The sequence below is a fragment of the Passer montanus genome, unplaced genomic scaffold (genome assembly GCF_014805655.1).
Source record: "Passer montanus isolate IOZ18808 unplaced genomic scaffold, ASM1480565v1 scaffold3, whole genome shotgun sequence".
Lineage (NCBI taxonomy): Eukaryota > Metazoa > Chordata > Aves > Passeriformes > Passeridae > Passer > Passer montanus.
The window spans coordinates 14,136,836-14,160,615 of record NW_024367707.1 but is presented as its reverse complement, the minus strand read 5'-3'; the positions used below and the strand labels follow the sequence as shown (position 1 = coordinate 14,160,615).

Genomic DNA, 23,780 nt, shown 5'->3' with positions numbered 1-23,780 from the left:
CTAATACTCACATTACTAATACAGATTAGTAATACTCACAGTCTTGCAGTTATGTATCATTGAAGCAACACTGTGAGTAAGGGTTAAAGGTTAAAGTCTATTTTAAAATCCATTTTGAAATTGGAGAGCTAAAGAACAAACTCATGGTCACACAAACAGGCAGAGTGCATGCTCCAATACAGGCACCTCACCACAGAGGTTTATAATTTAGTCAAGGACGTATCATTTTTATTGTCAATACATTCTGTTTCTAATCCTTATTCATGTAATATCAGCAAACAAACACAGCAGTTTTGAATTCTTTACCATTAAATCTTGCTCCTAATTAGATGCAGCTACATGGAGTGGCAATTGCCCAAGAGAATTTATGAACTTGAGATGCAATTAAACCTTTTTCATTTCTATTTTGCTGTAATGTATGATACAGAGATCAGTACACAGAAAAAAAATCAGTTAGTGAAAAAAATAAAATGGAAATCTCAACTGCTGAGGCCCAAGGGAAACAGCTGATAGGCAGGAGGTACAAATTAATTAATAGAAAGATAAATTTTCACCTGAGGATAAAGCATTGGGGACGCTGCTCCTGGAATAGCATGTGGTAAGCTCTTTCAGCACAGGAAAATATATGTGGGGGAAGTGAGGAACACAGTTTTCCAGAGTCACTTAAATAAAGCTGGGTGACCTAAAAATGGTAGAAAATTAAAATGATAAATACATTTCAAGACAGTTATGTTTTACCCCCTTTATCTTGGGCCTTTTGTAAAGTTTTCTAAGCATTATGAACAGAATCTTTCTACATATAGAAGTGATACCTTTACAACAGCTATGAAGATCTTAATTACAGAAAATAGAGCTTTAAACACAGAAGGTCTAATTAAAATACAAAATGAAACATAACTAGAGGACTTAACAGTACTGCTTTGTGCATTAAGTAAAACAAAACCTAGTAAGCTACTTTTTAATGCCTTGCATTTACAGTTTTTTAATGTCTTGACTTGAAAATTTACAAGATGAAATATGAACATCCCATGAAAAGTTAAAGGAATAATTTATAAGCCACTTAATTTATTACATGACAGAGCACTCTCCTACAAATACTCTCTCTGCAATACAGAATAACTTCTGACACATATAGCTGGCAACAGACACTACCCTTAAAGCCTGAGTAAATCCAATTATCTGTTATAGAAACCACTTCTTTTTTAATTTTTTTTTTTTCTGAGGATATCCTGATATATCACCCCTTTCTGTCCCATGCCTGTCTTATTTATTTAGATTCTAAACTATTCAGTCTGGGTTATGTGCAACAGTGAAGCTGAATGAATCCGCCATGATAAATTCTCAGTCAGGCATAAGGGCTACCAGACCAAAAAAAAAAAAAAAAAAAAAAATTAAATCCACACCAATTCTTCAGGAATCATTTCAGAATGTCACAAAGTACAAAGGAAAACCTTCATACATGTATGCTCAATGCAAAATGTTGCAAGTTTAGATATTTTTCTAACATGAATTTCAAGAATATATTTGTCACAAGTAAATTCTGCAGGAATGTAACAAAGCAGCATGACCACACCTCAAGCACTTCCACAGTCACTAAGATAGCTCCAAAGTTGCACTTGCATGTTCCTTGTATAATGCTATTGTAATGTGCAGTGTAGTTGTACAGTGTATTTCCATGTAGGAATGCAACAATATTATCATCTAGCAATTGCATGGAATTTCATAAGGAGAAAAGTACATCAGTGTCCATTAATATGCGATTCTTTATGTCATCTCAGACTGAATAATTTCTTATAAAATATTTTAGTAGTATTCTATTGAAACAAAGTGTGGGTAATCATTGCACAATAACAAAATTGTCTGTCAAGAAGTTCCGTACAGTATTTTTCAAAAGAAGAAGGAAACATAAAATGTTGCTGTTATTAAAAGATATATATGGTAATATTCTCGTTGCTTCATCCTTGTTTTAAAAATAGCGTCTTGCTCAATACATGTTTACATTCCTTTTCTTTTTGACAGCTAACAAACTACATACCTGAAACAAAAATGCTAACTAATGAGCCACATCATATAGCATATCAGCATTTAGTGAGGAATTGACATCATCACTTTTTATTACTTTAATACATAGACCATCAACACTAGGAGACTTTAAAACAACAACAGCTAAGCTGCTGCAGTAAACTGGAGCATTTCAAAAACAAAGTGGTTTTACAACCATGGTTTCTTGATCATCTGGGAAATACCTGCATAATGCACAACAGTGTGCAGATTACAAAGATGAAGTGAAAACAATTATTATCCAAGGTCACTCAAACAATTACAGGACAAAGAGTGATTCACGATGAATGTAATTAAATAGATCTATCACAGAGAACTAAAGATGCAGCAAACATTTTAATATGTAATCTCTTTCTCTCTACAGTTCTCTCTTAGTGCACAAAAGCATGTATCTAAGATAAAATACACAGTGAGAGGAAAAAACACCATCATCTAAAACCTTGGGGATGATGGATGATTTCCATTTCTAGAAATAAATTCAGACTCCCAACTTAGAATCTGCTGCTTCTACCATGAACATCACAGCACTTCTTTCTCTCAGATTTACTACTGTTACACACCAAGCCACATGACGCAGCAAACAGTCACAAATTACAATTTGCTTACCAAATTTTTAACCCTTTATAATTCTTGTAAGTTAAATAGACATATTTGGACATTGCCTGTCGGGGAGGCTGAGCTCTGTGATCTCCGTGCATCAATGAGAGTATAAGAGGGAAGGATAAATTAAGTTATACCAACACTGTATCTTTAAAATGGCTGGGTGAAGATGAAGGAGAGATCAAAACACTTGAATGCTTTCACATGGCTCAATCCTCCTTGCCCAAAGGCTGCCTGTGCCTGGCACAATCCCCCTTCCTGTGCCTGACCCAGGGCAGTGCTCAGCTGGTGCTCAGCACATTGCTGTCTGCAGTGCCCCAGATGAGGAGCCTGGCGATATTTCGAGCCTTTGTGCACCATCCAAGGTTATTATCTCCATAATCATGCTTTGGAAAAGGGGGTGTGAACTCAACCACTGTTTGAAATATGCATTTCTATAAGCTTGACTACAACAGAAACCACCAAGGTCATCAGGAACTATTTTTAAACAATCAAAAGAGGTCCTGCTCATTGAACGTGTTATCAAAATGGCTGTCTTACCAAAAAGACACAGAAAAAATAGTTGTATCTTGGAAGAAATTTTTAAGGTTTTGCTAAAATACTAAAACTGAGATGCATCCCATTTAAAATGGGCATATACATTAAATAACTTTAGGGGTTTGACCAATCAAATGAACTATATGAATTGTGAAAAAATATTCACAAACTTTCATGAAGAGAATGCTTACCATGGTAGAATAAATAGGAAGTTCTTTAAATGGGTTAACAAGTAACAGTATATCACCAATGTAGGTCTGTAAAAAAAAAAGACATAATTGCTTTATTAAATAATAAGTTAAATTTTAAGGAGGTTAATGGCTTTCTTCCAAAAAGAAATCTCAACAAAGCCTCTTAAATCTAGCTAACAACATGCTAAACATAATTCATGAATTCTGAGCTTTTAACTCCACAGTTTGAATTTGGGATCTAAATTTACATTTTGAACAGAATTAATTAGTATTTTTTGTAATAAAATTGAATTCTTCCTAGCTGAAAATTATGCAGAGAAAAATTGCACTACATATATTATTCGTAGATTATTTGAAAGTTAATTTGTAACTTACCACTTGCTACACTATAAAAAATGTCACAGTATCACAGAAGCTGCTGACTTGGAAGGGACCCTCAAGGATCATCAAGTCTAACTCTTGGCATGCCTACCACATAGAAAAGCTCTTCAAGTGATTTTTTGTGGAATAGATGACATAATTGAGACATGCTATACTGGTTATCCAGAGCTGATACATTAAAATATGTTGCTTGTAGGGTAAGATGGAGCAATTGATACACATACAAGTCTTTATGCAAGTGTATGTGTACAGGAACATATAAGCATGCATCTAGAAAAGCTATCCTGACCATATCAGAAAGAGTAAATCATATATGATTGCACGTATGCAAGATTTTACTATTTCATATTTGGGGCTACCCTGGGTTGACTATAGTATGCTTTTATCCCCAATTGTCTGTTCTGTTTATACTGAATAATAAATTTTGCACGTTTAAGACTTGCTCCAGAGAGTGAAGGGGGGAGAGAAGAAGCGTGAAGTTTGTTTTCAGACACTGCACTCACTCCATGCCCCCACATGTCAACTCCTCCACATTCCTACTCCTAGACTGTTGTTGTCTGCAGATAAACAGCAAGACAGAGCTCTCATTTGTTTTAGTTAGTTTTAGCTAATTGAAGCAAAGAAGTTCCCTAGACTATAGGGTTTTTTTTCCCTTTTCTTCAAACCTGTTTAAACCTGCTCCAGACTAAACACCCAGAAGAGTACTGGTAACAGGTGTGACCCCACCTGGAGCACTGCATCCAGCTCTGGGGTCCCAGCAGAGGAAGGACATGGACCTGTTAGGATAAAATGAGGGCCATGAAGATGATCAGAGGCCTGGAGCACCTCTGCTGTGAAGACACACTGAGGAAGTTGAGACAGTTAAGTTTGGAGAAGGCTCCAGGGAGGAGTTATAGCAACCTTCCAATACCTGAAGGGGCCTACAAGAAAGATAGGGAGGGACTCTTTATCAGGAATTGTAGTGACAGAATGGTTTGAAGCTGAAAGGAAAAAGATTTAGAATAGTTACTAGGAAAAAAATCTTTACTGTGACAGTGCTGAGGCACTGGAAGAGGTTGTCCAGAGGATGCCTCATGCCTGGAAATGTGTGAGGACAGGCTGGATAGAGCCCTGAGTTCAACATCTTCTACTGGAAGATCCTCTGGCCATGGCTGGAGGGTTGGGACCATATGATCTTAAAGGTCTTTTCCAACTCAAACCATTCTACAATTCTAAACACTTAAGTGTAAGATTGATGTCCCATGCCTGGAAATGTGCGAGGACAGGCTGGATAGAGCCCTGAGTTCAACATCTTCTACTGGAAGATCCTCTGGCCATGGCTGGAGGGTTGGGACCATATGATCTTAAAGGTCTTTTCCAACTAAAACCATTCTACAATTCTAAACACTTAAGTGTAAGATTGTAGGCCACCTTGCTGCTATACATTTCACTCTACATAAATAGCTGCTGCTATTGGAATGCAAACATTGCCAGACTTCTCTCTGAAGAGGTCAGATAGCAAAGCATCATGTGAACAGTTCCAGCGGTGTTGTCTTTTTCAAGATGAAGTATTGTGATTGGGGAGGTGGGAAATATCATCTTTCATAGTAAATATACAGGTTTTCTTCTAAAATGTATCCATTTATTTCCATTCTTTCACCCACGACTTCACTGTTGAGTTTTCCAGTGGAATGAAACTTTATAAAAATTCAAAAGAACATGAAGCAAGAAATGATTAGTGCTAATGAGGACTTTGGCTTGGAAATGGAGCCCAAGGACTTTCCCTTCTAAGTCTAAGAACCAAGTCAAGATGGAAGCTTCTTCAGCACTGATGCTGACCCTCTACAAAAGCACAGTGGCTGCTGTTGAGCAGAATACTAGTGATTGGTGCCTAAAAATTCCATTAAGCTAAGAGAATTCCAGAGTAGAAGATTCTTTCAGGTAAAACCTTCAGTATCTTAAAATAAAAGGCTTCCTCTGTGGATCTTCATTAATTCAGTTTAAGTTATCTGGTATCTTTGAAAGTGAGATAAAGGAAAACACATACTCATATAATGAGTATTTTTTAGCATTTGATCCATGAATCCAAACCCCAGAATTTTTTTTACAATTGGATGTCATAACACCTAAAACTGAAGTTCCCACAATTTCAAATGGAGTCACAGCAACATAATGTTCCCCATATTCCTTTAGTCAAAATAGTGTAATCAACTTATAAATTTAAAAATAATATGCATATCTCACATTTACACTCCACTCAGCTGTTTAGTAATTTAGTAATAAGTTATGGGTAAGATATGGACAGGGATACAAAAATTTCTTTTGGTATCTTGATGATTAACACTACAATATAATTATTTCTCTGATGCTGGAAGAAATGAATAATTAAATCTCCCATGCAGAATTCTAAGCTTTTAAAATCTAAATTTCTTTTACATTTCCAGTAATCATGCTCTATGAAATTAACATAGCTTTGAAAATGGAAGGCTCTTTTGGTGGTTTGAGAAGGAAGATTAAAAATCGTGGTGGTGCACCCCCACCCCAACCACACTGTGATCTGAGCAACCTTAAAACACTCATTCATGACAAGTGTCCATCAATGTTTACCAACTTACTTCCTCCATGAAATAAACACACATAAATTGTATACAAACCAGTCTGAAGTGATATTATATTTTTTATTTCTCCTTTTCCTACACAAACTTGAGGAATTGCAGGGCTTACACACACACATGCCCTCATCCATTTAAAACTAGCCATGAGTTTGGGGCAGGTTACTGTCCAGTAGTTATGATAATAATCCTATTTTTCCTATTCTCTCTTTGATCTTTTTTGAGAGCTTACTATTGATAGATGAATAGCAACTCACATATATCTGATTATTGTTGAAACGCTTCTGAATCTCATAAAGCAGGCTGCTGTCTGTTAGCTCACTCAGAGAAGCCAGGTCATCATTTGGAGCCGGAGGCATCAGCTTGATCTAGAAAACACAAATTAGAGAAATAAAGTAACTTCACAGTAAATCATTCTGTACCATAAAGTTCTAATTCTACAGTATAAACCAAGACCACAAGGATTTATGGGGAAAAAATGCATTAGGAAAGTGGAAAGTTGTGACTCCCAATAAATCCACATCATTAATCTTAATCAAGGGAAGAACATAAAAATTAATATCAATGTTATGGTATATAACTGTATGAGTGTGATGGGCTCTTAAGAAGATACCAGAGTGAAATTTGCAGTCCTTAAACTCATAAAGATTCTTGGATCAAAAGCAATTTTCCTGCTCTCTTCATTAAATGTTTATAGCAGAAGAAATCAAGAAATTAGTTACTGGACTTGTAACGTATTTCTTGAAATATTTAACGATGCTCTCAGACCACTCTTTATCATATGGGATTTGAAATTGTACATGAATTTTTCTTGCAGAATAGAAGTAAGGTAGTGAGAAATTGGAAATGTGTTGTTATGGAAACCAGAAGACAATCAGAAGAGCCCACTTTAGCGAAAACTGGTAAGTGAAATTGTTTAACACTTTTGAGATTGGGGTGAATAATATAAACACTGCAAGGGTAAGTAAAAACCTAATGAAACAAAAAAGATTCCAAAAGACTGAGATAGGAGAGAGAAGAAAGAATCAACAATAATGGAAATTTGATTAAAGACAAAATAAAGACTGATACATTAAGCATTCTGCTTATAAATAATAATCTACACTTAAAATGGGAGACAGAAATAAAAAGAATCAGTGATAATGGAAATTTGATTAAAGACAAAACAAACACTGACACATTAAGCAGTGTGCTTTTAAATAATGGTCTACACTTAAAATGCAGTTTGATTTTTTATCTCAGCAAAATAGTCAGAAACAGACAATTCTCACATGAACAGCAATAAAATTAAGTGGTTTGTTCAGAGTTTACTATAATAACTTAGGGTCTATTTTGAGAATGGACAATCAAGATTAAACTTCTTTCTTCTATTGTTCTGCTTAAAATGAAGGCTCAGGAGAAAAGCAGACACTGTCCTTTTTTGGCGAACACATCCACACCTTCAGCTTTTGTCAGTGACAGGAGATCTGAGGCAGAAGCAGACTGGGAGATAGTGGAGGGAACATGGAGCATGCTTCTGCCATGGGGAAGAGCCCAAAGACTATGGATACTTTTGTTTAGTACTGGAGATCTGACACAGAACTTCCAAGCTGTAGCTCAGTTGCCATGGGTTCAACGTCGAGTTCAGAAAACCTGACACTCAGATTTCACTGCCTGTGTCTTACAGGTAGGTGTAAGGCACCTATTGTCTACTTATTGGAGAGGTTTGTTCCTCACCCCACTGAAGTGAATGAAGATTCCTCTGTCACACAGAAAATGGCATTTCCTGCTTTTTTTTGTTTTTAATCATGGCAGTTGGATATACAACTGACTAGAAAACAAGAATTCCACTTGGCAAAACAAAAAATTAAATTGCACTTTGGCATTTGTCTTTGATGATGTCCATCGGAATAGAAAATAAATTAACCAAAGAATTCCAGGAATATTCTTAAGCGTCTTGTAGAGAGAGAACAGAGAAACAAGTCTGTGGTGTCCTTTCCTTAATAGTGTGCTCACCTGGCATGAAGGAACAAAACAGGCATCGGCCTTCACTGCACCCCCTGGTGTGCTGTCAAAACTCAGAACATCTGTGCCATAGAATGAGCTTCTTTTAAGCTATCTCTACAAAGATTAAACCTCTGCTAGGTATTTGTAAATAAAAGCAAGGTTTGGATAAAAGCACTGCCCTGGGATTCTCCATATTTTCTGAATTTTTTAGCACACTTGCTTGTACATTCCTGATTCCTGTCAGCTAGGAACCTGGTTCCTGGTTCCACTCATGCAGATGAAACCTGGATATCATTCAGGCCACATGACAATAATCATTTCCCATAGGTCATTTAGGCATGGCCCCGTCTCTGGAGGGAGAAAAATTTTGCCTTACACTTGTCTGTGGACTCATCCAACACAGCCCTAGGCCAGCAAAAAGTAAATGGCTTGCATTTATTTCATATAGTTTAGTTACATATATTTTTTACATACTTGTGTCACTGAAACATATATACATCCCAGCTCTTATGTGTAATATTATGTTATGCAAAGCTGAGCCTTGTCTGTGTCATAATTCATACTGGGACAACCAAAAGGGCATCAGAGGATACTCTATCACACAGTTCATGTAGCTAACAATACATAAAAAAGAACCAAAGGACAATTTAATTTTTTTAAAGAAGACTCAATTAAGAAAAATAAAGTATTTAATTTATATTTATCTGCAGCATGAAGCATGTAATTCAATTCCAAGCCATTAATTTGAATCTTCTCTCAAAAAATATCCTTCCCAGATGAGAGGAAGATAAATTGAAGATATGATAAAATTCTGAAAATTATTCATACTGCTTTCTTTGTTTGGCAGCACAGATGTTGACAATAGTGATGCTCAAAGAACACCTTTTATCTAGGAAAAAAACAAAAGCTAATACAAGTCAAGAAAGGTCCAAAAGGCTTTATTAAAGCAGGCACTTCATCCCCATCTCTTATACTTCAAGTGATAAAAATCTACCTGGGAAACAATATTTTCTTAAGGCTCTATTTCAGCATTTTTGCAATTAAAGGAACCCGAAGTATTATATAAATTTAACAGTTATTTCTTTCCAAACCAAAAAAGTTACAAAAGTTACAGGCTTTTTAAATTAAAAATGCATGTCTGAAATGTGTTAGGATGATTTTTTCTTTTTGATCCCCCAAAAAAGGCCTAATCTGCATGCCATATTGCCTAAGAATGTGTGGTGTTTCTGACATAAAGCATACGAAATATCATCCTGATATATTTCAATAATATATGAACATAAAATCCAAGTAATGACTCCACATATCCTATTGAAAAATTAAACAGAACATGATTACTTTGAATGTAGTTTGAATGAAACTGGTAAGAATAAAGGACAACTCATTAGAAACTCCCTATAATAGGATACCCAAAAGGCAGGAACAGCAGGAAGGGGTTGTTCAAAGATTTCCTTTGGTATCAGCACTAAATCTAAACTTTATTTCCCAAGTTGTGAAATTAAAAAATATTTATAATAAATGTGTTAAATTGATAAATTTCATCTTTGGAAACTAAAGTTTAAATATTGTTAAGACAAATACAGATATGAGACACATATACCGACGGTTCATAATGCACGGCAAGTAGTATAGAATACAATCCCTCTACTTCCAGGATCACAATTACATCAAAAGAAAAAAATATTACATATTTTAATTTGACAAAATCTAGAGATTCTTTGCTTTCCTAAAATTTAACTGTTTCTTGAAGTAATTAAAGCAGTTTACTCTCTTTCCTTCATAAAAGCTAAAACTTATTAAGCCCTTGCCACCTTAAAAGTTGCATTAATTGTTTCCTAATACAACCAGTCATTTAAAAAGCCACAGAAGAAGCACCATTTCTAACCTATCCCCTGGTAATGATAATTTCTCAGACAGGCCTCTTCCTATTCTTCCATGCTAGGGAGCATGACTCCAAATTCAGCAACTACAGAAATTTTCTAGTTTTCACTGTTCCTAAAAAAACATAGGATACATGCTCCTAGTTTGTTTAAAGCAGAATTTCAGACTGTTTCCTGCAGAAATTTCTCAAATAAAAGAGCTAAAAGAAATTCACCTTTAAATCTGCTCGCTTGTCTTTGAATTGTAACTTTTGTGGGAATTTCCACGGTACTAAACAGTAAAACAACAGGAGTGCTTTTGAAAATCTGCCGTGGGACCCTGAAGAGACTCAAGGTCATGGTGGACAATGAAATTATCAGCATAAAGAGATTTCTGTTTGTTAATTTTCATCTAGAAGATTGAAATTAATCTATTAATCTGATCAGTTTCTGTGTATGTTTTAGTGCACAAACTATAAAGCAAAATTTAGCTTAGAGATAATGAAAACCTCAATAATTTTGGCTAAGTTATATCAAAATTATTCAGGCAGAAAGAGGTATCTGTGTTCCTGTACACACTTCTGTTGAACATCTAGAAGCAAGCAATAGTCTTGGCAAGACTAAGCTAAATACTCCCCTCTCTTTTCCTGCAATTATAGGAGGATTCCTCCCTACAGGATTGCAAGCATTCACTTTTCTGACCAGCAGTGCTTGTCCCTTGGAATGGCAGTTTCCATCAAATCACATCAGTTAGCAACATCAGAAACTGCAGGACATGAAAACAAGATGTATGCCAAGTGCAACACATGTTGTGGTATCTGCTGACTGGATAGGGAATGGAGCACTCCACAGGATTCCAAAGCTGAAGTTCTTTCACAGACTGACTCATATCATTTACATATGGATGCACTGATTGATCTCCTATGATCAAGCCATTCCTCTGAAACATATCCAAATAAAAAGCAGTGGAGCACGCATTCTTCTGCCAAGACAGAGATGCAGTTTCTTTGAACCAAACATGGCTTAAATCAAACCAATATCTTGCTCCTTTGTTATGCTTCAAATTCACCGTAAATTATTTTTAATGGAAATGCTACCCTCCCCCATCTCTTGATTCTAAATTAACTTTTTCTTTAACGGCTAAATATTTCTGGAATATATGTTTCCCAAATGCATGTAACAGAAAATAAACCTGTTTCACAAAAAAAAAAAAAAAAAAGAAAAGAAAAAAAAAGAAAAAAAATCCAGACAAAACAAAAAAGAAACCAAACACAAAGAACAACCTAAAAAAAATTCAGTCCTAAACATTCAAACCTGGGACGTGCCAGATTTAGAAAGAGTAGATAATTGTCTCCTTTTGCATCTATCCTATATACTGAATGAGATTGTCCTCCTGTGGAGAAAACTGTAAAGTGTACCCAAATAATCAGTGCTGATACTCTAATGTATTATCACAAGAAAGGGAGTTAACACTGCAGCTGTAAATCTGGTAATTCCTAGCTTTGAACTACAGTCACTCTGCAACTTGATATTCCTTAGACATTCTTTTTGTTTTTTCAGTCACCCAGGTTGTGTTCATTTTGTAACTCGAAGTTTGAGACAAGCACACACTCTGGGCAGCACCACAGTTGTCCCTTCCCTGTTGCCATCCATGAATAGAATTTGAGGGGCTCTGAGCCCTCCCCACAGCCCCTGACCTGCCTCCAGTAGCTGGCAGGAAGCAGCTGTTCAATTTGCAGAGGAAACAGACAAAGTGCAGGGAGTGATCAAGGTGACAAGGCTCCACAGTGTACATGATGGTGCTGTATGGTGAGGGTAAAAAGTACTATGCTCTTCAGTTCATTAAGTTTACAATTTCCAGACCGAAGTGCTAATGAAAATTTCAAGACACTGCATGCTGTTACCTGCTCAAGTTTGGTTGTAGTGTTCGATGCTCTTCAATTCATTAAGTTTACAATTTCCAGACCGAATGAAAATTTCAAGACACTGCATGCTGTTACCTGCTCAAGTTTGGTTGTAGTGTTCACAGTGATATTTTCAGATGCACTGTCTTGAGATTGCTGCTTACATAAGCCTTTAGCTGCATCTTTGAACATGGTATCTTTCTCCAGCAAACTGTCTTGCTTGGCAATCGGTAAAGCCAGGGGATTGCTACAAAGAGAATCAATAAAGCAATTAGACTCCCACTGAAGATGACAGACAATCAAATGTGGGTGGCACAAGCACAGAACTGAGATACAGCTCAGGGCTGAAACAGAAGCTCCTGGTCCAAGTACTGAAAAGAAATTGGTAAGAAATAAACTGTTCACATAGGTTGGTCTATTCCCAAAGACACAGAGAAACATACTTTGATTCAAAATTCACCTTTATGCATGTCTTCTCTGAAGCAAAATTGAGCAAACCAAAGTGAATATGCATGACTCTGCTTTTGAGGGCACTAGGTTGGCAAATCAATAGCCAATTTTGCAACTGAAGTAAAAAAAGCACAGTTAAACTACACAACACTATTTTGAAAAATAGTATATTTAAATGTAACAATACATATGCTGCCACTGCAGTTATTAAAATTATATTCCATCACTTTTTAGCTTACTTTTAATCCAGCAATATCTAAGATACATTTTATGACCGGAAGCTGCTCTGAAATTGTGCTAAGGTAAAAATAACCAAGCAAACAAGAAAGCAAATAACAGACTCCTGAAATTACTTGAACAATGTGTAATGCTCTTCGTCCACATAAGAGTTAAAACTATTATACACATGGGTTTGTTTTCCCTATGGCAGTTCAGACAATTTGAACTTCTGAAAAATAACAATGCCAAAATCTTAGATGATTTTTCAGAGTTTTACATCCAAGGAATTAGCAAGGAATCAGCTGCAGGAGTTGAGAATACAAGTATCTTAAAAAATAACAGTCTGGATTCTGACAGTGCAAATGAGACAATCTCATGGAGTGTACATCAGCCCCTTGCCAAAATGCGTACATTTGAAAGTAAATGTGGACTCAATATGGGACTTAAAATAAATCTCATATTTACTCTCATTTACTTGAGTTTAATCACTGATTATTAAAAAAAACATGATTATACAGTTAACTGAAATGAATACTCATAGCTAACATTGATGGCAACTTGGGATAAGAGCTGCTCTTGGAAGCAGAACTGAAATGCACACATCATTTTAGAAATAAAGTATAAAACACTTTCTAGACAGAATTCATTGAAAAACAAGATAAAGTCGTTTCCCACGGAATAAATAATAGACAAACAAAAGTTTTCATGAAACTGTCAGTCTGCAAATATTGAAAGAATTATCTTAACCATTTTATAATGAAATGTAAATGATTTTTTGCCTCAAGATGTTTTGCTTCACACATTTAAATGTAAAATATCCAGAAGAACATTGGTGAAAATAAAAATTTATATTTACTGCTTAGATTCACCATAGATAATTTTGTGACAAATTTACCAAATGTCACGTGGACAAATGATCTACCATCATTTTTTTTTTCAGTTTGAATTGCAGAGCAGAACTTGGCAATTAGAATAAGACATATCAGTGATTAGACTGTAGAAGAAATTAAACACCTGTGACACAAATATAAATGACAAATACTAATTCACATTTTGCCCAGATTCAGAACTGAACAAAACATAATTAAATATGAAGTTTTCTTTCTGAGTTACCATATGCTACTCTCCAAAACTGCTCAAATTTCTTTAATTACAGACAAAAAAAGATTGTAAGAATAGCGTAAGCAAAATTCAAAGCACTGCCACTTATATATTTCTTAATAGTCATGTCATGTTTCTTTTAAATTTTGAAGATCAAGGATTTCTTTGCTGTCAAGTTGAACCTTACCCATTCAGTCTTGCCGTTTTGTGGTAACTACACAAAATGCATTAGAAACACTTCCTAAAATTCAGCTATAAACTCCTCACAACCAAATTAACCTTTCAGGTGTTTCAAAAGAGAATCAGGATGTAAATCACAGAAAAGTGTAGGGGTAAATGAGTACCTACTGTTTTGGCAGATGCATTTTGAACTTAAGCGGACAATAATAACGTAATTTAACAGGCACATTTCATGTACTGATGCACACAAGAATAGCCTTTAAATTATGTACATTTATGAGATATTAGGACTTCATGTGATAGAAAGGATGTAATTAATATGTAATTCATATTAAAACAAAAAAGGGAATGCTTCTGTGAAAGAAAAAAAAATATAAAAATTACTCTGACGGTTCATTATAATTCAGGTTCAAGAAGAGAGTATGAAAAATAAACTGAATTAAAATGTTTCCAGAAAACACTGGCTTTTTAGGAAAGTATTTCTACTAGTTACAACACTAAGTCAAGCAACGCCTCTGAATGCTCAACTATAGAACAGGGCAAGGGAAGATTTTATGCTAATGTAGGGAAGTAGATTAGCATGAACTGTCTTCTTTTATGAAAATTAATGGATAATTAATAAATAATTAACCACAAAGGAAGACTTATGCCAAAATAATGTTGCACAGTAGACAAGAAGAATTGTTATCTAGGGTAATATTATTCAAACATGGTAGGACTTTCTACCTGCCTATCTGACTGGAAAAAATATTGAATGTTTTATGGAAGAACAGTGATTTTAATTTTTATGCAAAGAAGCCTTCATGTATGGAATTAATTTGAAATATTGTGTATTTTTATTGGACATTTTTTAAGATAAAGTGAGATGTTTTTAAGTTGCCGTCCTCTACCATGTCATTTAAAAAGAGGAAAAAAAAAAGAAATCATATGAAATGTTAGAGCTGACAATCAAATAATTGAAAGTTTTATCATCAATATTGGAAGCACTTGGGCACCTTCTAATTTGATAAGAGAATTATATAAAGGCAGAATCTACAGTAATATTGTCATGGGTCCTTTGAGCTTATAGCTTTTGTTGGAGAAAATTTCTGTAATCTTCCACAGGCAATTCTGAGATGCTTTAAAAAATTTCTAAGATAGCTGACACCTGTACAGTGCATAATCTCTGAAATCTCAGTCTAAAAAACTTCTTAAAGTTACATAAACGAACCTTCAGAATAGATTAAATATTATAAGAGTGTTTGAAAACACTAAAATATTTAAAAGCCAAGTGCTACATAAATGGCTACATAGAAACAATTGAAATGCAAGAAAAATTGAATCTCTTTTCTGTTTTGCTGTCTTGAACTCATCTATTTCAATTTTATTTCACATTCTTGTGCTGATTTTGAAACACATCATTACTATAATTAATAGTTACATAAACATGCATCAGAAAATATACAATGTGATTAAGTTAGCATTACTTTGAGAGTAAGTCCTAATCAAAAGAGTAATTAAGATTAAGTATTTATCACTACCTAGATGAGTGCACTATCCGTGCCCTACAGGCAGATGTACAAGTGTAGAAGTACAGCGATCATTGTGGCCATAGCAAGAGCCTGAAGTCACTTTTAAACACATATGGCCAATTTACTGTTCTGAACTGGAAGCTGTGTCAATTAATGTATTCTGTGCTGGTATTTTTGCCAGTGGAGTAACAAATTTTCTTTTGACTGTACCATTAGAATTAAGACTGGCAAAACTTTCCAGCATAGACCTGAGGTTTGCTGCAATGGTCAACCTTCAAAAACTTCATGACATTACTAAAATTCTGTCCTTCAGATAATTTACTTGGTCAGTTATGACCAAAGAACTATGCTGGAGCAGGTATGGCCTCAAAGGTGCTGCAGCCTTTGGAGGCCCTGTATAAAGCACAAGAAAATAGCAAGACAAGAGGAGTGACAAAGAGAAATAACTGCAACCCTGCCCTGTTCCACCCGCACCTCACTGATGAGATTGAGTGCAATGCAGAAATCCAGGTTTGCTTGATAACAACATAGTTCAAATATACTGACTACTAAATTCTGCTTCCTCTCCTGTCTTTGAATTCACCTCTTCACAGTGTTCTTCCAGAAATCAAGGCTGTAATTTAAATTTCAACCAGCAAAACTAGATTTGCTGACAGAACACATGTTATTTATAATTGTTTGTTCATTGTTTTTGAGTCTGCTTTTGAATACTGCTTTCTTCTGAGAAATGGCCACAAAGCAATATGGCCACAACACAGAGTTACTAGGAACTATTGCAAAACTTTCCACCTCAGATTACTTTGTTACATCTAGAGAGTTGATGAAGAATGCATGCAATATACAATGAAGCAAAGGTATATGTGGATCATTATTGTGCACTCCTCTTCAGCACTAAAAAATTGGTTTGGTACACAAGAACAGCATAGATATTTATCTTCAAACTAGCATAGTACATATCTCTCTACAGACTCTTAACACAGCATGAAGGATGAAACTCTGTTTTCAACACTAGCCATTGGGGAAAAAAAAAAAAAAAAAAAAAAAAAAGTTGAAACCAGGCATCTAGCCTGCCTCTCTAACAGGAAGCGTGGAGCCACTCCGGAGGATAATTCACTATATCTTAAGAACATGACTATTATGATTTGGAATAACACCTCTCTGCGAAGGTTTTGGGTTTCACAATTATAAGCATGATACTGTAGAGCTGAGATAACTAACTTTGAGATGAAACCTGAATTTCAGCCACTATAAATTAAGGTTAGAGGATTTATAAGTAACATGTGTGGTACAGTTTACCAACAGTTTTCCATATTCAGTAGTGACAGCTGGGACACACATGGGCAAAATACATCAATAATTTTGCCTTCCAAGAATGCTTCCATCTCAGAATAGCTAATTGGCCAGCTGATACTTTGCTGCACTGATAGCAGAACCGAGAAGTGGGTACTGCAAAGCTCTGTCTATTGAAGTCACTAAACCCAAGACTGCTAAAAGTCTCAAGAACATGCCACAGTGGCATTACTTCAAGCTTACTGTATCCTAATAATGCCCCCCGGGCTATGGGCAAAGGATCACTGCCAAAGTCAGTGCACAGAGCTGAACAGGGCTTTGGCTTCACCTGGTGCTGTATTCTCATGCAAGGACCACTAACTAGCTGCAGTCCCACACTCAGATACGTTGACAATAAAAGCTAAACTCATCCAATTCTACACATATATCAATTTTCTATGGTTTTTTCTTCAGTGGGCTTTTCTTTTTCAAAATTTCCAGTAAAGGCTTTTACACACGGCAGGTTGCATTATGTCATATAAAGAGCCACTATATGGAAAACTATCAAAAATTAGCTATCTTAGTCTATGCATTACAGGAAGGGAAGAGTAGAGAAAAAATATTTTCCGACCACTTAAAATATGTGCAGGTCATGTCTTCCAGAGGTTAATGAGTGTTATCACTAAAACCAGTATACAGTACAATATGTGCACCACAGTACAAACTTCTAGAATATAAAACACATGGAAATGCATCATCTAAATACAAGAATGATGACTAAGTTCTCAAAGTCTCCAAAACCTCTATGAATAATTTTTGCTAGACATCATTACATAGGTATAAGTGTCATCTACCATCTACTTCTAATATTACAATATATGACTAATTAAAAATGAAAGTTTTACACTTTAGAATCTAAAGGCTTAGTTTCATGCCTCAAGATTAAAATTTTCCATTTAAAAGACAGTTGAAGGCCACATAAATTTGAGGAGTATGATTTATGTTATTGAAACAGCGGGTCAGACTACAGGACTGCTTATTTCGTAAGGAGTTACCAAGCATGAAAAATTAGTAATTTCATAAACATTAGTATCATATACCCAGCTACATGTATTAATGGCTACAAATCATGAAGCAGAAACAACACATTGTGTTTACCATCCATGAAATATTCAATCTTTACTAAATAACAGTATATCCCATGGAGTTCTGAATTTAACAGATTGATCATTTCATGACAGTTGCTCACCTCTTCCAATTTTTAATGTGTCCAAACACATTTTGCAGCCATAACTACTATGAAATGGAAGCATATATACCTTATCAGTCTCTCTGTAAGGGGTTATTGTTTTCTTCACACACTCTTTGGTGATTACTACAGAAAAATTATTATCAGTGTTTTGAAAAATTATGCAACTAACAAATATATACTTCCAATATACAGCAACTGCACACTGTACAACAACACTATTTGTAACTTTTAATATTCCCTGGATCACAGTATCTGGAAATCAGAATTTGAAATATCAGTATGTCTTGTACTTCCATAAAACAGCCAGTTGTGCTTCATACCTATTGTACATATCTTTTCACATACCATGGCAAAAATTTTAAATATTAAATATCATATTAATATTAATATTACATATAATATTAATATTATAAATTCACAAGGAAATAAAAAAGTATCAACATTTACAATTTAAAACACAAATTGACTCTTCAATATTGAGTTTTAAGTCACCACTGTTAAATGCTACTTAATTCCACTTGAATTTTAAAAATTCACATCTAAATATAAATTTTGAAATATAATTTTGACCATTATAATTTCATCTGCAATCACATAATTGATTTTTCTGTTTTCAGGACTTTTCCTTGCTTCTCTCATAGGCAATGATAGTTTTACTTACACTACACCCATCTACCTTAACAAAAGGATGTTCAATTTACCGTATTAACCTCTAATAATTTTGCTAAGGCAAACCCAGGTCATTTCTGCTGGCAATTATAATAATGTATTTTATCATTAATAATCTATAATTATAAACCTATGGGTGACAAAAAGATATGAGAGATAGAAATGCAAAAGATTATTCGGGAGATTTCAAAAAGGAGTTACTTGATCCATCAAATCACACAATCACAGAATGGCTGGGGGTGAAAGGGACTTCCTAGAGGGCACCTGGTCCATTCATCCTGCTCAGGCAGGGACATGTAAAGACAGTTACCCAGGACCATGTTCAGATGAGATTTAAATATCTCCAAGCACACACAGCTAGGACTCACAGATTGACAGATACGGTTCAAAGGATAATCTGACTGCAGGGAATTTCTCTGTAACACCATCAGCACTTACAGTCTATTGGAAATTGTGGGCAAATCATGGATGATCTCTTCATACGGCTCTTCTTGAGACAGAGCAGAAGCAGCTAAAGGGTCTTTCATTTTTTGCTCCCAAACAATTTCAGCCTTCAGAAGCATTTCCTCAATAAAATCAGAAGCTGCAACATCTAAGACATTGGAACATCAAGATATCAGACAAGAAAATGGTGCAGAAAAGCTCCTTTGAATTAAAATCTCTAGATCAGATTAAGACTAAACATGTGGCTAGACAACACAAAAGGAATTACTCAGATATCAATCATAAAATAATATTTGAAATTACTGACAACAAAGGCAAAGTAAATTCAGTACAGAATTAAATTGTCATACGCAAAACCTCAAAACTATTCTTGCTGTGTAGCAAACTGAAGTATTCGATAATTTACGGGACTTCAGGAAAAACAATACAACCCTTTTCAACACTTTATTCCTGAGAAAACACGCACTTAAATCCTTTTAAAATGTTTTACATTTCTACAAACTAGATTTATATGTTCTATACATATAGAAGTTCTGAAAACAGTTCTGTTTGCAGACCAGAAAGACAGTTAACTCAACTGTGTTAAATACCTACTAAAAATGTGGCTAGCTAACTGCATTGTTAGTTCATCTGAGTGTAGTTCACAGCCTTTTTTACAAATAAAAACCCTATCTAACCACAAACAACACTTCTAGGGTTAAGTGTCATGAAGTTCCCTGTATTTGTAGGCAGTACAGCACTTGAAGCATAACATATTTTGCTTTATTATGCAAAGGAAGTTTCACCCATAATCTGACAGGAAGTTTCTATTATCTACATTACTGAGTTCCATCTTCATTTTTTCCTAGACGCAGAATGTTGCACAACCATGCGTTCCTTCTTTTCCACACTGCTAGCTAGCACTAGTGACATCAGCTCTGCTTTGATCTCTGTATTAGACCAGTTGATCTGAAGTCCCTTCCAGCCTATCAGAGTCTACAATTCTATTGCCTTTAGAGCCAGTGCTTCGGCTCCCTGTTGCTATCCGGTTTAAGAATGTGCCTTAAGCAGTAAAAAGGGGCAGCCACACTTCAAAACTAGGTTTTGAATTTGTTTTCAGACAATAGCTATAGAAATTCCAGCTCAAGAGGCCATGTACTATAAGCAGTTGAGACAGAAAGAAACTCAGTGAGAAGTCACCAAAAATGTGTAAATGCAGCTACTACCAAGGCACAGAAGAACTCTCAAGTAAGAAACATAGCTAAAAATAAACAGGGAATGAAACAAGTGGAAGGACATGCTGTCCTTGTTGATATGATACCATGACCAGCAGTTTTCAGCAATGTGTGTAAGAATGTACGCATGTGTATGAGTATACAACTCTACACACTAAATAAACTACAGCTAACACAGCAGGAAGGAAAGAAAACAGTGTCACAATAGCTAATACATACACTATGTACATGGATTTTCACCTACCTGAAGGCTTTTCATTATTGCAGTTAAGAAGATTGGGGTCTGCCTGGTGCATCAAAAGCAGCTTCACGAGATTGGTCTAAAATGGGCAAAACCAGAAGTGTTTGAAATGGGAGAAGTAGGACAGGTGCCTGTCACTCAGTTTATTCCTTCCTTCCTGCACTATCTGAAATCATATGATAAACCACAGGCAGTACTTCCCAACCCCCACCTTCTTCAGCTACTAAAAATATTTCTATAAATCACAACAGCCAGAGTAAAATTCAATTATCCTACAATTTCAGGATACCCTTGGCAAAACTCCACCCCCAAATCACCTTCCACACACACCTGTGTAAACAAATTCACAAAGGAAAAAAATCTACCACCCATCACCACCTGTTAAGACTTAGATCACAAATATTTCTTTGTGCCTAACTAATCCAACAACTGTGTGCCAGCACTGACAGAGGGGTCCGACCCACAGCCACCACCACAGAAGTAAATCTGTTCTCAGTCAGAAGCAGAAATTGGCCCAATTATCTTATGTTTACCAAAATCATCTAATCTATTAGTTAAGGTAAAAATTCTAGCCCAGTAGGGGAGGGAAGAGTATCATATAACGAAAAAGTCTAAAACATATTTTTCAATTCCTGCAAGGAACTGTTTTTAGTGAGTTCTTCTATGGCTGCACCTAAGTCTTTAGACATACTTTCCCATCAAAGGCTGTAGCAATGTCTATCCTGATAAACTGCTCAGAAATGGGTGAAAGGCTGCATAAGGAACAAAAAATACTTCTAGAATATGAATGTAGAGCCCAACTAAATGACAGACCTATATGCATTTTTGAATACATGTTAAAGCAAATAGAATGTATAATACAAGTGTAACCCACAGGAGAGACAAGGATGAGCACAGGGGGAAAAATGCTGTGAAGGAAAGAGAAGAACACCACATCTATAGATAAATGAGACCTGACCTGGAAGTCAGCTAAGGGAAAGGATAGCCATTTGGCATAAATGCAAGCAATAAATAAAGAAATAAATAAATAGGAAAGAAGTCATTGCAATAAAAAAAAAATCAATTTGGATTCAGTGCACAGAAGGAAAATTACTAGAAAATACCATGATAATAAGGAATTCATTAAATGCAAAGAAAACCCCAAGCTTCAAATCATAGAAAACTAAGAAAATATTGTTGAAGATTTCTATAAAATAAAAAGATCTTGCCCTCCTCAGATTTCTAATGATGGCTTTTTTTTCCTTGCAATAACAGCAGAAAATTCAGCAAATTCCAAGAAGTGGGGAAGCCATAACAGGTTTATTTCCAAATCCAATTAGCCCTCCTTTCCACTTAGAAATCGCAACTCACGTAAAAATATACACATATATATGTCTTTATTAGGAAAAAAAGGAACATGCTTAGTTATGGATCTATTGAATGAACTCTGAAAAGTGGTAGTAATTGTATTAGAGGAAGTAGGCTTTGAATGCATTTTCAGTTTAGGAAAAATACACAGCTTTTTTGAGTTACCAAAGGTTTGGATTTATATCACAAGAAATACCATGCTCCAATATCAGTGCTTCCTGCTGCCAATGAAATATCTCCTGCTGAGATTCCTTGATGCATGTCACCAAGACTAAGGTATTTGGGTCACTGACAATTTCAATAACCTGCTTTTGGATACACAACTCTCTTCTGTTGGAATTTAAGTCACTCACTAATGTTTAAAAAGGACAAATGTTTTAATTTGTATTTTAAAATACAATTTAGATTGTAATGTAAAAATACATATCTTCAGAACTGTGTCTAACAGAATAAATATTTGTAGAATAATTACAGCAAAGTACCACTAAACTGAAGTATTTGAAATGCAGAATTACAAATAAAATACATATGACTAGGTCAAGAAATAACATAATACCGAATGAATTATTATAGAACCTATGAATAAAAATAGCCTTAACTGTTTATTCAGTACCTTTAGAAAGAACACCAGGAAACATGTCAGACCTTCATTTTCTCCGTTCAGACCTTATCTCTGAATATCCTCCTTCCCAAAATACAAAATTAGTTACCTTTTCTGTATTCATAAAGCATGGCTGTCTCTCTTTTCCTGGTATTCTGCTCAAATTGCAATATTTCTATCTTTCTGTGACATCTCTTACTGGATATCTTATCCTCTCATTGTTGAGAATGCTCCTGCAAAGAATATTTTCCTGTCTCACACTTTAATCTGAAAGTCTCAGCTTTTAGGTTCCTGTGGTTCCTTCTTTTCTCACCAAGCCAGAAGATCCTTGCCCTCATTTTCAAAGGATTTCAGAGATTTTTCACCATTTATGTATTCCCATTCATGCACCATTCTGGCTCCAGTTCCCACTGCACATTGGGCTGTGGCTTTGGCCATCACTAATACATTTTAAGATACCTATTCATGTACTTCTTTTAGGCTGCACCTTATGCTAATGAGGAAGCCTTCAAAATATTGGTGAAGCTAGATTGTGAACATCCATTCACAATCTGCTCTGACGTGATGCTTGCCGAAGAGAAACAGGTTATGGGCTATTTCACCACTCAGATGGACTCAAAAATGGCCCAGTGGCTGGGCCAGAGGCTGCTGATGAGTGGCCAGCAGACTGGGTGGAGACCAGTAACCAGCACTGCACCCCAGGGAACAGTCATGGAGCCTGTTTCACATTCCCATTAAAGATCTGGTTGATGGGGCAAAGTTGTCTGCTGGCATTAAATGTGAGGAGTGGCTGATATGCGAGAGGGTTGTGCTCCATCCTGAGGGACCTCAGCAGGCTGGAGAAATGGGCAGACAAGAACCTCATGAAGCTCAACTCGGCCAAGTGCGAAAGAACAACCCCAGGCACCAGTACACGATGAGGGCGACACAACTGGAAAGGAGCTTTGCAGAAAAGGACCTGGGGGTTCTGGTAAATACCTTGCTGCGGATGAGTGAGCAATGTGCTTTGGCCAGGCAGAAAGCAAATGGTTCTGTGAACAGCAATTGGGAAGAGTGCTGTCCCTACTTGACCTATGGTGAACCTTCCTCACTACTCAGCACAGTTGAGGTCACGCCTGCAGTGCTGTGCCCATTTCTGAATTTCTCAATACAACAGAGACATGGAAGAGTCT

The 23,780-nt window shown here is 35.8% G+C and overlaps 1 protein-coding gene across 4 annotated transcripts in view; it reads right to left on the bottom strand.

Moving 5' to 3' along the window:
* MYO16 (myosin XVI) overlaps positions 1-23,780 on the bottom strand; it is a 362,051-nt gene that overhangs the window by 158,520 nt on the left and 179,751 nt on the right. For all 4 annotated transcript variants that reach the window (XM_039714365.1, XM_039714364.1, XM_039714366.1 and 1 more), the window contains exons 8-13: positions 20,664-20,739; positions 19,200-19,353; positions 12,207-12,357; positions 6,619-6,729; positions 3,390-3,455; positions 555-682 (exon numbers count right to left, since the gene is read on the bottom strand). In XM_039714365.1, coding sequence (XP_039570299.1) covers positions 555-682; positions 3,390-3,455; positions 6,619-6,729; positions 12,207-12,357; positions 19,200-19,353; positions 20,664-20,739 — 686 coding nt within the window. The remainder of the gene's footprint in view (positions 1-554; positions 683-3,389; positions 3,456-6,618; positions 6,730-12,206; positions 12,358-19,199; positions 19,354-20,663; positions 20,740-23,780) is intronic.